General features: G+C 41.8%; 1 protein-coding gene across 1 annotated transcript in view; it reads right to left on the minus strand.

Annotated features, from left to right (window-relative positions):
• Nucleotides 1-16,748, minus strand: part of LOC124622516 (zinc finger protein 236) — an 846,219-nt gene that overhangs the window by 195,712 nt on the left and 633,759 nt on the right. Inside the window, exon 11 of the mRNA XM_047148276.1 lies at nucleotides 16,541-16,726. Within this exon, the coding sequence (XP_047004232.1) occupies nucleotides 16,541-16,726 (186 nt within the window). The remainder of the gene's footprint in view (nucleotides 1-16,540; nucleotides 16,727-16,748) is intronic.

The raw sequence follows: 16,748 nt of genomic DNA on the forward strand, positions 1-16,748 counted from the left end.
ATATCCACTCGCGGCCAATGTCTGTAATCCATTTGTGACGTTTAGTAATTATTAGTGATTCCCTTGGGCCTAGCTTTCAGAGTATAATTTATCGGAGAAGGGTTTAATATTAGAAATAGACACTCTGAGGACATTTTTCATGTTTAGCTTCGCTGTGCATTTTGTCTTCAGTACAGCCAACGCAGAAAATCCGGTTTCGCAAAGGTAGGTTGTTGAAAATGGTACGACGTACTCTTGTTTTCAGTGGAGAAAACACCATTCAACCATAACAAAAATTCAAAGAGCGATTATTAAATTATCTTTTGACTTCGCTATTTGCCATGAAGTCTATGAAGATTTCTTCTTCGGAAGCAGGGGGATCTTCGGGGAGATTTTCGCGCACTACATGTAAGGCAGGGAGCAGTAGAGGACCATCGATTTTATCAATGTAGCGAAAAAATGTTCAAATATGTGTGAAATCTTATGGGACTTAACTGCTAAGGTCATCAGTCCCTAAGCTTACACACTACTTAACCTAAATCATCCTAAGGACAAACACACACACCCATGCCCGAGGGAGGACTCGAACCCCCGCAGGGATCAGCCGCACAGTCCATGACTGCAACGCCCCAGACCGCTCGGCTAATCCCGCGCGGCTATCAATGTAGCGGATCGGTGTTGCGAAATATCAGTAAATTTACTTATTGTTTGTAATTTGTAATGTTTCCGTCTTTAGCTTCAAAAGGTTGCTATCGATGCACCGGATCCATCGATGGGTCCGTTCGATTTCTCTGTAGATACTGACAATACGTGCAGTCCAGCAGTCGTTAAGTTACCTCATGTTCCAAGATATTCGCCATTTTAGTAGTGAGTAGTGCCACGAAGACAAAAGCAACAGTGAAAGAAGGTAAGACTTGCACTACGTACTTGTAATTAATAAGTATTAATGAGTGAAATGTCGTACTGACATAGTAATATTGATTAAATTTTTACACTCATCATTGAAAAGTACAAGCAACTAACACCATTTTGTCATATTCACAATTCAAAGTTATGTTCTGCGGACGGAGATCAGGTGTTTTAAGCGATGCCTTGCGAGTTCCCTTGACTGAGCCATTTCGAATTTTGTCTAATATTAGGCCTAAACAGGCCACTATGGACAACCTTTAAGTAATGTTTTCATTATACTTTTCCTAATACTTAGTTTGTAATTGTTTTGATACTCAATCATATGCACTTTTTTACCTTCGAAGAGGGAAATGCTACTTTTAGCTTCCTTGGCGTCGAATACGTGTTGTTTCGTTTTAGATTCCAACAAAAACACCTAACAATAAAAAACTGAAATGTATTTAAAATTAATTACATGTGTATGGTATTCAAAAGCTATTTCGCTGTAAGCCATTCTCATGAAAACTGCCTGGCTCAATGAAAAAAATCAGCCACCTTGAATGGATCGATGACACATGCGTTTATTATTGAAATATGTCACTAAAAATGAATATTTGTGTCTTTATTGTTACCACACTGAAATTTAAATGATAATCTTCGAGTAACATCGAAAATAAAACATTTATTACAATATCCAAGTATTTTATTACACATTTTCTTTAGGCGGCCCATCGACAGACGAAATAATTGTGGAACTTTGAAAGAGTCATCTTATTTAATTAGGAATGGTACAACGATATTTGCTTTACTGTCGATAATGAATACATTTATTCAGACAGAATATATATAATGGAGAAGTATAAATGCTATTTATTTTATTTCGTTGGCCTTATTATTGAAGTTCTTTAAGGTAGACAATATTTTTTTCCGTCCTCAGCAAAAACATATAGATTCCTTGGCTGTCCGACTCGTGTATGTAAACAAATTATTCTCAGAACGAAATTATGCAAGTTAAAGCTTTCCCGCTGTCTAAACACTCTACCAATTAAAATCTACTTACAACTGGCAATACGAAAAAATGGGTTTTCTAGATTCAATCACTATGGGAATTATGGTATGCATGGAGTAAGGACATCTTCTCCTTTCGACTTTCCATTAAGAATAGCTGCCTTGATGACATTCGGCATCACTTCCTTCAAAGCGAGTCTTGTTCCATTACACAATAGGGGTGGATTAATGTTACGAAAGAGAATAATTGGCGCACCTATTTTTCGATTAGATATAACTCAAATTTATCGGCATCGAGATGCGAAAGGCAAAATAAAACACTGATCTGCTTGTTTCTGTCACACTGAAACATCTCACTTCTTCCATGCTCTTTCAAATACATCACGCGCGCCACTTAATGTAATTTAATTGCGCTGTGCCTATAAACTTCGCGCAAGTGCAAGCAATAAGTTGACAAAGCTTTTTTGCAAGCGAATTAACGGTATGGCAGCGCATAAAATACGAACAAACAAATAACCATCGATTTTTATATATTAGATAAGCAATATCAATATTTTGTTTCTGCTCTTAGTATAGTCAGCGTAACAGAACAGCGCTGTTGAGTTGCAAGTGGGCCAAAGAACTGTCGGGTGAATAATTTCAGACTGGATGGTCCTAGGTTCAGCAATGATGCCCAAGCAACATGGGGGAGGGAGGGGGAGTACTGGTCTCGCTGACGAGACGTTAAACACTAATCTTCAAGTCAAATTTCGCCGCCATTGATTCACGCGCTCCCTCGCACATGCATCCGCGTAACCCGGTGGTCAACACTCAACACCTTACCTGGCAAGATTATGGCCTTCAAGCACCCTCTCACATCCGACCAGTTGTGTTTCGGATTCTGTTTGGACTGCAACGTGGAAAGCAAATGAGTTACACAAATAATAATAACAACAATAAGAATTATTAAGATGATGTTAGAGTAATGGACATAATTACGGCATAACTTTAGTCTCATTAACATTGTGTTAAGAACATTTCCGATAGTATGAGTTTCCAGTCAATTGGAAGCTATAAACTAAAAGAAAGGATGGCAGCAGTGCCGATAGAATCTCATATGTACTCGTAGAAGAAGTACACTGGCTCGGGGAACGGCGAAAATGGTAGATAATAGTCTGCAGTAGAAATAACGAAAGAAGTAGTGGAGAGAGAGAGAGAGAGATTTGGATTTAATGTGTTATCTTAACATCTCTCGGTATAGAGAATGAGATTTCCACTCTGCAGCGGAGTGTGCGCTGCTATGAAACTTCCTGGCAGATTAAAACTGTGTGCCGGACCGAGACTCGAACTCGGGACCTTTGCCTTTCGCGGGCAAGTGCTCTACCAACTGAGCTACCCAAGCACGACTCACGCCCCGTCCTCACAGCTTTACTTCTGCCAGTACCTCGTCTCCTACCTTCCAAACTTAACAGAAGCTCTCCTGCGAACTCGCAGAACTAGCACTCCTGAAAGAAAGGATATTGCGGAGACATGGCTTAGCCACAGGCTGGGGGATGTTTCCAGAATGAGACGAGGTATTAATGTTTTGTGTAACAGTACTTACTGTAATAGTACTTGCATACATTACACATTCTTGAGTACCTACAGTAGTATAAAGTATTCCGTTTTGTTATTTTGTTTTATCGTATTACATATAAATTAGTATCAGCAGTGTCCGTGCACTTTGCTCTTTCTTTGGTATGTTTAGTGAAATCTGCAGTGGTTTATTCAACATCTCATTCGATGCGTTAATAAAACGCGTGAAGTGGATACCGTTAAGCCAGTTAGCTTCGACTAATCGGAGCAGAGGAGATGGATTTTAATTGATACCGTGTTTTGACGGCGGGAAAGCTTTAACTTGCGTAACTTCGTGCTGAATATAGTTTCTCTTCATAGAAGAATTTAACATATTTCAGTAGTCCAGAGTCATAGAGGGAAATTGTCAGCTTGTATCGATGACTATTAATTATTATTATATTCAAAGTGGGACTGCAGTTCGGTAACTTATGAGAACAGCCAATTTTCATATATTTTCTAGCTGTTCCAGTATTAAATACTACACATTTTTACTAATTTCGTTAGTGAGAAATCATGTTTCTTCACCATTCTTTAACACTATTCGCCAGATTTCACTTTTATTTAATAGAATATTTAGAATACTGCAATATGTTTTGAGTGAATACGGTCATTACTGGTAGCAAGATTAATTAAGGAGGGAATGCTGGATTTGCTACGGCGGGAAGCTGCGTCAGTAACAACGTGGAAAGCTTTCGTCTTGTTCTGAACACGCATTTTACTCGGTTGTTCCACAGACGTATGATTTTATGTTAACCATAGGTTATACAGGGTGGTCAGAAACAGTGTTATTGGGTAGTTTGTGCTGAGAAATAACAGTTAAGGAAAAGTTCGATAAGTTGCGCCGTTTCCCATTAATTAGGATTGAAAATCAACCAGAGACGATGAGGCTACACGCATTCTTCGTTTTGTTTACTAAAATCGAACGAGGGAGCGACAGTAAGGATCGAACCTGAGCCAAAGGCTGGGCAGTCTCGTGCGCTATCGTCTACGCCACGAGGAAAACTGATTGTGTCTGCCAGGCCGCTTGAATTTGCGCTCACAACGGCCTGATTGGCTAACTTCCGTTCTAATTAACTCGGAAACGGCACAACGTACCGATTTTTTCTCTTGATAGTTATTTTTCAGCAAGATTTGCCCTGCAACAACCTTACAAACTTTTCAGGCCGTTTCTGACCACCCAGTATAAAACATGTGTAATTCCAAACTAAGCACTGTCATTGTAACGCATTCGAAGACGTCTAGGCAGAATGACATTGGGCGAATGTCACTGTAGATACGTCTTCAGAGAAATAGTTCTCAATTAATTTTTCTGACTGCAGCATCTGAAAATGCATATCTCATTTGCAGTCACTTGTGGAGCGATTATATCTGCTGGCCACAAGGATAGAGATGCAGTCGTAGATAACCCTCCTCCCTCACTCTCACCCCTTCCCTCGCGATCTCCGCCCACGGAGCTGACGCAGCTGCTGATACTTCGTCCAGTAGTTCAAAGAAAACAGCTCGTTTTATATTAACGTCTTCGTATTAATCTCAAAGCTAGAAATTTCTCGACATCCACTGCTCATTACATACATCAAAGAAACGCGGTTGCGCAATTACTGCCTTAATGTCTTACACATCTTCTCACTGCACAAAGAAGTCATGCTTGTCAACTCTAGAATATAAAATACGATATCCCAAATTAAACGCCACATGGAAGCTTGCCAAAAATAATTAATTGAATTACGTGATCTAAAACATAAAAAGGTAAGAATATTTCAGATGGTAACACGATTCCTGAGAGACATGTGTCTATTTCACTGCCAGTTTTCTGTCAACGCTGAAGCCGAATTTCTAATTTTAACCTCTGAATGTTCTCCGGGCAGAACGGCAAGTAACAGAACACAATATCTCAGGTGTCAGTTTACTATTGTGAAGTACAAGTCTGGCGTTTCATCGATGTTTCTAGGTTACCACAACTTTGTGTGGCAATCCAAAGACTACTTATTGTAACTTACCCCACTACAGTTTGTGGAGCATTTCTGTATCACTTTCACGAAGGCTAAACAAACTCGTTACAAGTCGTGCATCTCTTCTTTCCATGTTTTCTATCTCTTCAAGTAATCTTACTTCGTAATGGTCCAATCCGTACAAACAATATTTAAGAACTGGGCGAACAATTACTTTGCAAGTCAGCTCTATCGTGCGTGAACGTGAATGCCTTAGACTTTTTACAATAAGTATGAGTTCTTATCTGCTCTCTCCACCGCTGTGAGTGTGTTATTGTTGATGTTACTATCCGACGACTAGTTTGATGCAGCTCTCCATGCTAGACTATCCTGTGCAAGCCTTTTCATCTCTGCATAACTACTGCAACGTTTATCCGCCAGAACCTGATTACTGAGTTCATGTCACGTCCTCCTCTACAATTTTCACTCCCCATACTTCATTTTCAAACCGACAATTCCTTCATACCTTAAGATGTGCCTTCTCAACCATTTCCTTCTCTCAGTCAAGTTGTGCCATAAATTTCCTTTGTTCCCCAATTCCATTCAGTATCCCCTTATTAGTTATTCGATATATCCATCCAATCTTCATCAGTCTTCTGTGGCATTACATTTCAAAAGCTTCTATTTTTTTCTCCGAGCCGCATATCGTCCACGTTTCGTTTCTGTACAAGGCTACACTCTACACAGGTACCTTCAGAAAAAACTTCCTAACACTTAAATTTACATTAGCTGATAACAATTTTCTCTTTTTCAGAAATATTTTCCTTGCTATTCCCAGTCTACATTTTACAACCTCTCAACTCCGACCATCATTAGTTATTTTGCTGCACAAACAGCAGGTCCCATCTACTAATTTTAGTGTTTCATTTCCTAATATAATTCCTTGAGCATTGCTTGATTTAATTCGACTACGTTCAGTTACCCTTCTTTTACTTTTGTTGATGCTCACCATATTTTTTTTTTCAATTCACTACTCCCTCCGTTCACCTGCTCTTTCAACTCCTTTGTCGGCTCTGATAGAAAGTTTTTATTTTTTCTCACTGAACTTTAATTATCTTTCCAAATTCATTTCCTGCTTACTCAGTGTACAGATTGAATAACTCGGGGGATAGTCCTGTCCCACACCCTTCCTAACTACCGCTAGCATTTTATGTCTCTTGAGCCTTATAACCACAGACTGGTTTCTATAAAAGTTGTAAACAACTTAATCCCCTTGTATTTCACCCCTGCCACCTTCAAAACTTCAAAGGCTGTAGTCCAGGCGGCATTGTCAAAAGCTTTCTCTAATTCTGCAAATGCTATAAATGTAGGTTTGCCTTTGGTCCACATATCTTCGGAGATAAGGCATGTGGTTAACGTTGCCTCATATTTTCTCCGGGTTCCAAACTGATATTCCCCGAGGTCGGCTTCTGCCAGTTTCTCCGTTCTTCTATAAATAATTCGTGTTAATATTTTGTGACCGTGATGGTCGGTAAGATCACCCATGTCAGTATCTGCCTTCTTTAGAATTGGAATTATTACGTTCTTCTTGAAATGTGAAGATATTTCCCCTGTCTGTTATATTTCGACATCCGTATTAAACTGTTACTGACAGTTATTCCTGGATACTTGAATATTATGGCTGAATTCAGTGACTGATCGCCGATCGCGCAGTCAACGATATAGCAGTTCTCGTTTATTTACGCATAATAAATTACATCTTTTTCTATTGAAAGATAGCTGCCAACCATTGCACGAGGCGCTGATCATCAGTAAGTTCCTCTGCGTCTCGAAACACGTTACCAACGACGTCACCTCCCGGTACACAATCGCATCGTCTGTGAATTACCTTAAAGGGTGCAGATGTACTCGTTAGGTCATTTACTCGTATTGTAGACAACTAAGGCCCTCTGACACTACCGTGACCTATACCGGAAGCAACCACCGCTTATGACGATGCCTCTCCACTAACAACGGCAATCAGTTTGCTAGGAAGTCTTCAGTACAATCACTTGTGTGATCGGACATGCCGTATGTACGTATATCATTTAACGGGTTACGGTGTGTGAGTGAGTCGAAGACTTTCTGGATGCCAAGAAATACCGGGTACACGTGAGCGCTGTTTATTGCCTTGTAGATCTCATGAACGAACAGAGCAAGCTGGGGACCATACGATCGGTGCTTGCTTCTGTTTAGAGTTATGCGATCTCCAGAAAAATCATTGAACGATAGCACAATATATGGTACGAGACCTTATTGTTTCCCGTACCGAGTCACATATTGTTTTGAACTTTACTCCGTATTCTGCGCGGTGGAACGAACTTAATTTTCTCGATGATATTAATACGAGGAGAGTACTGCATAATTTACTGTACGCCAATTTGGGACAACGGGACAGCAGCGAAATACATTCGTACTGTTGCTTTGATGGCGCGAATGAAGATCGCCAAGAACTGAGCCGACGTACGTGAGGTACAAGTGTCAGTACATTTATCGGTAAGTCCATTTGTTTCTCGTTGAGGTGTTGGTGGACATTGATCTACAATGTTAATATCACAGTGGGGGAATAGTTAGTACTGGTTTCAGATGTAATGTGTGTAGGTTAAGCCTACTGATTACGCTACCAGTAGTTAATAGGTTTCTATATTTCTGCTCTAATAACAGCATATTGTTTTCCATGTTTCTTGCAATTATTGTAGGTTTTTCCTTATTTGCTTTATAAAAACAGCTTGTAAATCATTTTTCTTGTAATTGTTGTACTGCATTACTACTACCACTATCAGTACCTCGATTTCCTACTATCGCCGTAAGTCCATCTCCATCTGCGTACGCGCAACACGTGTCTGGCTGCAGTAGAAAAGAGGCCTGTCTGTGAAACATCATATACGTTAAAAATTAATACTGTAATTGAGAAAGTAATTCTACAATTACTTACTGATTGTTGCACTGTTTACAGTTGTAAAGCACGCATGACCCTCCACGGCTTCTAGAGAGTGGGTCAATATGCAAGTAGAGTTGTATGCGGTGCGATCTATGACAGGCGTTTGAGGCGCCAGACCACGTATGTAGTAAGTTTCCTTTAATTTACGTCTATGGTCACAAACCTTTTGCTAACAGATTACCGGTTTCGATCGATAATGACCATCATCAGATCTGCTGCAAAAATGGGAAAACATAAATATACTCGCCGATTGTCTACAGCTTTAAAACAACACATAGACCATAATGAAAAGTACTACTGACAAATATATGCATGCGTGTGCTTTTAAGTATGAAGAGGCATACCTGTTTTATAAAAACAAAATCGTAATGTACTGCAGCCATAGTGGCATCGTCAAATGTTAAATGCAGAATCAGCACCAGCATCGTCAAATATATGTAAATAACATCATATGCACGAGTCGTGTCGTCAGTAGCACTACTGTTCAACACAAGCTGCCGTACAGTAGCGGCCGTGCGGTTCTAGGCGCTACAGTCTGGAACCGCGCGACCGCTACGGTCGCAGGTTCGAATCCTGCCTCGGGCATGGATGTGTGTGATGTCCTTAGGTTAGTGAGGTTTAAGTAGTTCTACGTTCTAGGGGACTGATTACCTCAGACGTTAAGTCCCATAGTGCTCTGAGCCATTTTTTCGTACAGTAGCCACAAGCTGTTTGTGTTGGAAGTTCACCAGATGTCGCTAATGTCGGCATACATTAGTTTTCAATAATTAATTGCACAGCGAAAATAAAAGGGGATACAATAGTTCATGCCTGTAATGAGCTAATAACGTATATAAAGCATTACAGTAATAAAAAGCAATGAAAAAGAACACGACAAAAGTACGATTGATAAAAATAGGAAGAGTTAAGAAACAGTAGTTGACACATGCTCTAGTGCTAATTTCTAGATAACTGAACATGAATATTACGTATTGCAACTCGACAGTAACAGTAAAAGTTGTATTCGAGAAAGAAACAAACGAGTGCTCATCTCTGATAAACAATGAGGTGAGCCTCGAACATAAATATTACTGTTTCTAGTCCTCCTAATTACTGCAGAAAGTTTCAGCTACCCTACGTCGACGTGGAGCTGGAGAGACGCTGGAGAGGAGTACTGCAAATAAACTTGCGACTTTCAACGGACTCAAGAGCACAGCAAGAAATCTGCCACAGCTCTTTACCGACACATTACCACCCGACAATACACACACACGGCGAGTTTAGTTTCTATGGACGTTTCAATATACAGTTAGAAAACCAAGAATGCATGTTAATTTTGTCCCTAACACCATAAAATACCATAAAAATAACAATATAACATCTAGTGCAGAGAAGTAAGACTCGCCAACATGAGTACTCTAGAATGAATCTTCTGCTCTACAGTAGAGTGTGCGCTGTTTTGAAACTTCCTGGAAGATTAAAACAGTGTGCCGGGCAGAGACTCGGGTACTGAACCTCGCCTTCGACGGGCACTGCTCTCACCGACTGAGCTATCCATACGCAACTCAAAATCTGACCGCGCACCTTTATTTCTGACAACTATCGGCTACCGTCTAGACATCACAGTTCCCCTTGTGGTGCTAGAAATCCTCCAAGAAATGATATTGCGGGTAAGGCGTGTGGGATGTGAGGGACTGTACAGCCCAGTTGATAAGAGCATTAAACGAGAAAGGCAAGATTCTGGCTTTGAGTCCCAGTTCGGCACACAGTTTTAATATGCTAGAAAACCGGAAAACGAGTACTGTAGTAGGAGTACACTACAGCTTCCAAGCGACCTGGCTGAGAACCTGGGGAAACCCGTTCTGGGCAGTGGGCGGAATAGGCCAGCTCTGACCTGGGGTCTACTCTTCTATATCACTGCCTCCCTGTGGTACCCTGCGGACATTAACCCAGTGTATTTTGCTACAAGCCAAAGGTTCTCCTTTTCGGAGAGTATGTCCCTTTAAGTTGATGATATTTTCTGAATCAATTTCTGACGTGGTGTAAGAAACTGGCGATGGGTACCCTCAGACTTGACTGTTGACAGACTGATTTACCGTCTACTGTCAGGTCTCTTACAGATCATTCATCGTTGGGAAAAATGAGTCGCGTTGAAGAGTGAGGATGTAACTGATGACTACCGCCATATTTCGAGGTCGCAACTTGATTTTTTTCTTGGTGATTTTATGTCTACATCAAGTATTGTTGACCATATTAATGCATATAAGTGTTGACGTTGGTAGCCGAGTTCGTCTGGTAGTGTACGCACACATTCGCGAGTGCACAGCAGAGCGATGCGAGTAGACTCAACGAGCCTCACTGCCACCAGCTAGGCACTGACAGCACGCAACCGCGAGTCCCAATTTTTGGCGTGTTCCTGTAGGATGCGACCTCATTACCAGAGTGAGACGCAGCAAAGTCTGCTGCCAGCGAGGTTCCCTGCCGGTGCGGACCTCCGCAGCCTGTCGTTACAGCATATTAATGGCGTGGGTTCCGAGTCTTTCTAAGTAAGTCCCATTTACTCACATAATGTTGCGATTATCTTCTTCCGTATTCATTTTCATGCCATTTGTATAGACAGTCTCTTATATCACGAAGATCGTCGTCGGATTGTCAAGAACTCGACTGTTAAGTGCACGGGTATACAGCATGGTATAGCCAGAAATGAGGGCATCACGAGAGATGCACATGCGTATGAGATACGTGGCGCAGAAACCCACTGGCTGCTCGTTTCAGAACAGCTCTGCACCTGCGAGCCGCCCGTGCGTAGAAGACCTGGATATGAAGAAGACAGGCCGTGGATTACTCTCCACTGCTCGCCTCACCACTTTAAGTCAATGTGTTATCATCTGTTGTCTTTTAGGCGGTTAGCAAACAGCAACAGTATTTACTTAGTTAGGTGTGGCAAACCTCCTGCTAAGGCTGGCCAGTTACTCAGCCCTCGTTGTTAATCCATGAGGCAGATTTGATCCAACACCGGCTCGCTTCCCTGTGATTTAGCACCCTCTGCTACCCGGCTGGGTAGACGAATGTAGTAATAACTATAATGATAATAATAATACTTTTTATTTGTATTGATGAACTCCCTCGATCACGGTTACTATTATTGCAACTGTCCCGAAGAAGGCAAGACTAGTAAGTAAAATTTCCAACTTGTGACCTTTGCAGCATACCTGCGACCACACCTACAACCCTCTGTAGTATTTTCTAAAAACTCCACTCACCTGAACAGTAGTAATAACTATAATGATAATAATAATACTTTTTATTTGTATTGATGAACTCCCTCGATCACGGTTACTATTATTGCAACTGTCCCGAAGAAGGCAAGACTAGTAAGTAAAATCTCCAACTTGTGACCTTTGCAGCATACCTGCGACCACACCTACAACCCTCTGTAGTATTCTCTAAAAATTCCACTCACCTGAACAGTATTTCAATACTTGTCGTGCTTTTGTTTTGCAAGCTACATCTTCAGTAGACAAACTGCAAGTTGCCACTGCCATCACTATAAACAGCAGACGTCCATTTTCTTTACCCACAACTATGCGTGTTTGATCATTCCACATCATACCTCCACACATTCCTACTTCTACTTACGGCCTTGATTCTCCCTTGTACGGCACTCTTTGAGACCAGAATCAACATTTTCGTTTCAGTTTAGTTATTGCATATATAGGTACCTGAGTCTACACCGAGGACCCCAACATGAATTTTTCTTTCTCTCACAGCTCTTTCACAATGTGGTGTTACACTTCGCCCGCCCACTTCTTCAGCTAACAGATGGAACCCAATGAAGGTGACGTCATACCGCGTGGTTTTGGAAGCATCTGACATGATCCTACTTGCAGGTGTTAATCAAGCAGTCACTTTGAACACTGGCGATTCGTAGCTAATCATGGGGATGTAGGTGAACAGGAAGGGCCGTACCGATATCATAACAATGGGAAGAGCCCTTTTTGACTCCTTAATTGTGATACAGTCCGTATTCAAGATTTACAAACCAGCAAAACACGAGTACTGAGCGCCAACTGTGCGGCTGGTCACAGCGGAGGTTCGAGTCCTCCCTCGGGCATGGGTGTGTGTGTTTGTCCTTAGGATAATTTAGGTTAAGCAGTGTGTAAGCTTAGGGACTGATGAACTTAGCAGTTAAGTCCCATAAGATTTCACACACATTTGAACATTTTTGAACTTAGCAGTGAAGTCCCATAAGATTACACACACAATTGAACATTTGAAGCTAATTTTCTTTCTTTGTATAATGAGTACCATCTATTCCTTGTCGAATCCTTTCTCGCATCCCTGCGCTTCCCAAGTACCCGACAGTCTTAGATAAAGGAAACAGAAAATAAAATTAAAAAAGGACATAACAATTAAAAATTAAAACTAAAAATTAGTCTTTTCTTTTCAGACGCCTGCAGTGGAGAATAACTGGAAACAGTGCGTAAGTTCCAATAGAAAGGGTCCATTTCGTTGCGTCCGTTGGCGCCTTTAGTAAGAAGCACAAAATGATGTACTGCCGCACATGGCATACAGGCTAACTGCAGCAAGCTTCCCAAATAACACTGTGAATGTTTTGTTTGAAAACAGTGACTGCACAGTGAGCAGAATTGTTCTTAAAGTGATAATGTCCCTACCCAATACGTGATTAGTTTTTTTTACGTCAGTCTAGAATTTTCGCGTCGGTAGAAAATTTCAAGGTGAACGTAGGGACTTTCCGCATGTCGTGTAGTGATGTGATTTAAAATGAGTTGGCTACGCTGATTGAGGGCCAGATTAGCGAGAGGTTAGCGTAGGTGCACGAGATAAAGAGGATCGCACAGAAGATTAAGTCGTGGAGAACTGCATCAAACTAGTAAGAAAAATGAAAAATAAATGTACAGGGATAAATAGTAACATATACGGAGAGAGACAATAATGTTAAAGGCAGTTCTTAGTGAAGAACCTCTACATACATTGGCATCGAAACGAACGGGCTCAATCCCTGACGAATGACATTGCAGATAGTTTCTATGAGAGCTCTCGTTTCAGCTCTTGTTTACCGTTCGACTGTGTTATGTGTGGGACGAGCCAGCTACCGAAAATTTAAATTCCAGACAGATTCAAAGGGCGACCGGTAAAGTGAATGGGTCGATGAAGAATGAATTCATTCGCTTGTACAGGAAAAAAGTATTGAAGATGCACTACAGTGTGACAATAGGCAGTATCAGAATGGCATTCAGCATCAGGAATCCATTGAATGCAGGTTTCCAATTGCCACGTGATACACGGCAGCGACCTATACTACCGGGAATGATGCCCATCCTATATCCAGTATGACAGTCCAGCATATCACCAACGATGTATTGAGGAGCTACAGCTTGTAAACGTGATGCCTCAGACAGCTAATACAGCTTTTATTTCTTCTCTGGGCCTCATCTCTTCAGATAGCTTCTAATACACGAAAATTAGAAAAAGCATGTGTGTGTGTTTTTTTCCTTAGGATAATTTAGATTAAGTAGTGTGTACGCTTAGGGAGTGATGACATTAGCAGTTAAGTCCCATAAGATTTCACACACATTTGAACATCTGAGCACCAAGATTGGGAGGAAAGAGAGCACTAGTGTTGTATATCAAGTTCACATATTATCGAGCATCAATTAGAAAGAAGTTACGAAAATCTAATCAATGAAACCCCCACAAGACTGAGACGAGCTAGAGAGAGGAATGCTAGCAATGAGAAGCAACAGTGAGCATAACTGCGCACTGCCTAACTTGAAGGCCGCTGCATTTCACCGCATTGTGCTGATGGTGGCCGGCAGTCATCCATGAGGTCCTCTGTGATGGACACAGATGGTGTGTGTTAAATTCTGCATGACACAGGGGAAGTAAGGCTGAGCAACCCTGCGAGGTGCTGTTTAACAACTCTGCCCCAGTAACAAAACAGCAGAGCTGTGCCTGTTTTACCAGCGAGTTCTGAGGGAACTCCCAAGATCTGTTAGGTTGTCATTGCTTGGCTGGTCCAAAATGCGAACTACCTCCCTGCACTCCTCTCCTGGCGTCAATCTCCAAACCAAGGCGCTTCTCGAACAGTCACTACCATATTGGCGACCACCAGTAATTCCACTTTGAATGAGTTGCCTATAACATAACATGGCCAAAAAATACTCTTCAGTACATGGAAAAATTTTATTGTTTAAACTGAACTTAACTGTAATAGGTAAAGATGTACTACATGAAGTGCCACATGAAAATTTGTATTGGAGTGGGGCCCGAACCCAGATTCCCTTTATCACGAGTGATCGCCTTACCACATTGGATATCCGAACACACTTCCTCACATGTCACATATCTATCTGTTTCTTCTCATAGACCATTAATTCATTTACCCACACTCACACATCTCGTGATTCCTGTGCAGGTGAAAGTAAATAGATAGATGTGTGACATATGGAAGTTTGGGTCAGTCCAGGGAGCATATTCGGGTAGTCTAAGTGGTAAGACGACTGCTCGCGATAAACGGGAATTTCGGTTTCAGCCTTCGTCAAGCACAAATTTTCATGCGTCACTTTAGGTAGTGCTTCTATTCCTATTACAGTTAAGTCGAATTTCAGGAACAAATTCAATGTTTGAAAATGCAGTTCGTCATCAAAAGTAAGTAGGAATATTGTTAACAAATATTAGTTTCACTCTTGTCTATGAGTTACACAGAAAATCTAGAAGCAGGATTTTTTATATATTTAGCTTAAATTCCTAATAAAATAAATAACTATCACGACACGACCAAAGTTTCTTAGATATTTGCGAGCGATGCAATGATAAGAGTCTGCTACAGTAGTTACTGAAAGTTCTTCTCCTGGTAGTTTCTGTTTCGGTTTACATCTGATCTTCCTATCTGTGGTGTTCTGTTCCTCTTTGCAACTACCGCGCAGGAAGTTCTGCTTGTTAAGGTATTTTCTGATACCGTTTGAATTTCAAGGAGAATACCTACAATCTTTAATTATAGTGGTAGGTATACAATAACGTGACAAAAGTCACGGGATACCTCAAAATATCGTTCGGACTTTCTTTTTCCCGACGTAGTGCAGCAATTCGACGTGGCATGGACACAACAACTCGTTGGAAGTCCCCTGCAGAAATATTGAACAAAGATGCCTCTATAACCGTCCGTAACTGCGAAAATGTTACGGGTGTAGGAGTTTGTGCACGAAGTGACCTCTCGATTATCTCCCACAAATGTTCGATCGGTGGCGAAATCATTCTCTCGAACTGTCCAGAATGTTCTTCATACCAATCGCGAACCGTCGTGGCCCGGTGAAACAGTCCATTGTCGTCAATAAAAATTGCATCGTTTTTTGGGAACATGAAGTCCATGAGCGGCTGCGCCACACTCAGTTCCTACCGTCAACTCTTACCAACTTAAATTGGGACTCACTGGATCAGGGCACGGTTTTCCATTCGTCTAGGGTCTAACCGATAAGGTCACGACCCCAGGAAAGGCTCTGCAGGCGATATCATGCTCATAGAAAAGGCACTCACGTCAGTCCTTTGCTGTCAAAGCCCATTAACGCCAAATTTCGCATCACTGTCCTAGCGGATACGTGCGTCGCACGTCCCACATTGAATTCTGCGGTTACTTCACTCAGTACTACCCTCGTCTGTTAGCACTGGCAACTCTACGCGAACGTCGCTGCTCTTGGTCGTTAAGTGAAGACCGTCGGCCAATTCGTCGCCTGCGGTGAGAGGTAATGGCTGGTACTCTCGGCACACACTATGGATCTTACAATATGAATTCCCTAACGATTTCCGAAATATAATATCACATGCATCTAGCTCCAACAACCATTACGCGTTCAAAGACTGTTAATTCCCGTGACTATAGCCACATGGGAGACCTTTCATGTGAATCACCTGAGTGAGTAAAAAGACAGCTTCGCCAATGCGTAGCCCTTTTGTACCTTGTGTACGCAGTACTACTGCCATCTGTATATGTGCATATCGCTATCCCATGACTTTTGTCACCTGAGTATATGAGCCTCTAGGTCCCGATGAGCTAAGTTGAAGCAGGGTTACAGTGTTATTTTCGATCTGTGTATTAGTGTCAGATAAAGGCGTGGACAGATGTGGTAATCAGGGTGCACGGCCACCACCGGAGAGCACGTACCGGACGAGCTGCGACTTGGTCTTGGTGGAGAAGTTGCAGGCGTCGCAATGAAAGGAGCGCTCGTCGGAGTGCGTCCGGCGGTGGAAGGCCAGCTCTGAGAGCGACCGGCAGCGGTACATGCAGCCGGCGTGGTCGCAGGGCACCGTCTTGCCCGAGTGCACCTTCTCGTGCTGCTGCAGCGTCGTCCTGAGAAGACAGGGAAACCTTA

The sequence above is a fragment of the Schistocerca americana genome, chromosome 1 (genome assembly GCF_021461395.2).
Source record: "Schistocerca americana isolate TAMUIC-IGC-003095 chromosome 1, iqSchAmer2.1, whole genome shotgun sequence".
NCBI classification, from domain to species: domain Eukaryota; kingdom Metazoa; phylum Arthropoda; class Insecta; order Orthoptera; family Acrididae; genus Schistocerca; species Schistocerca americana.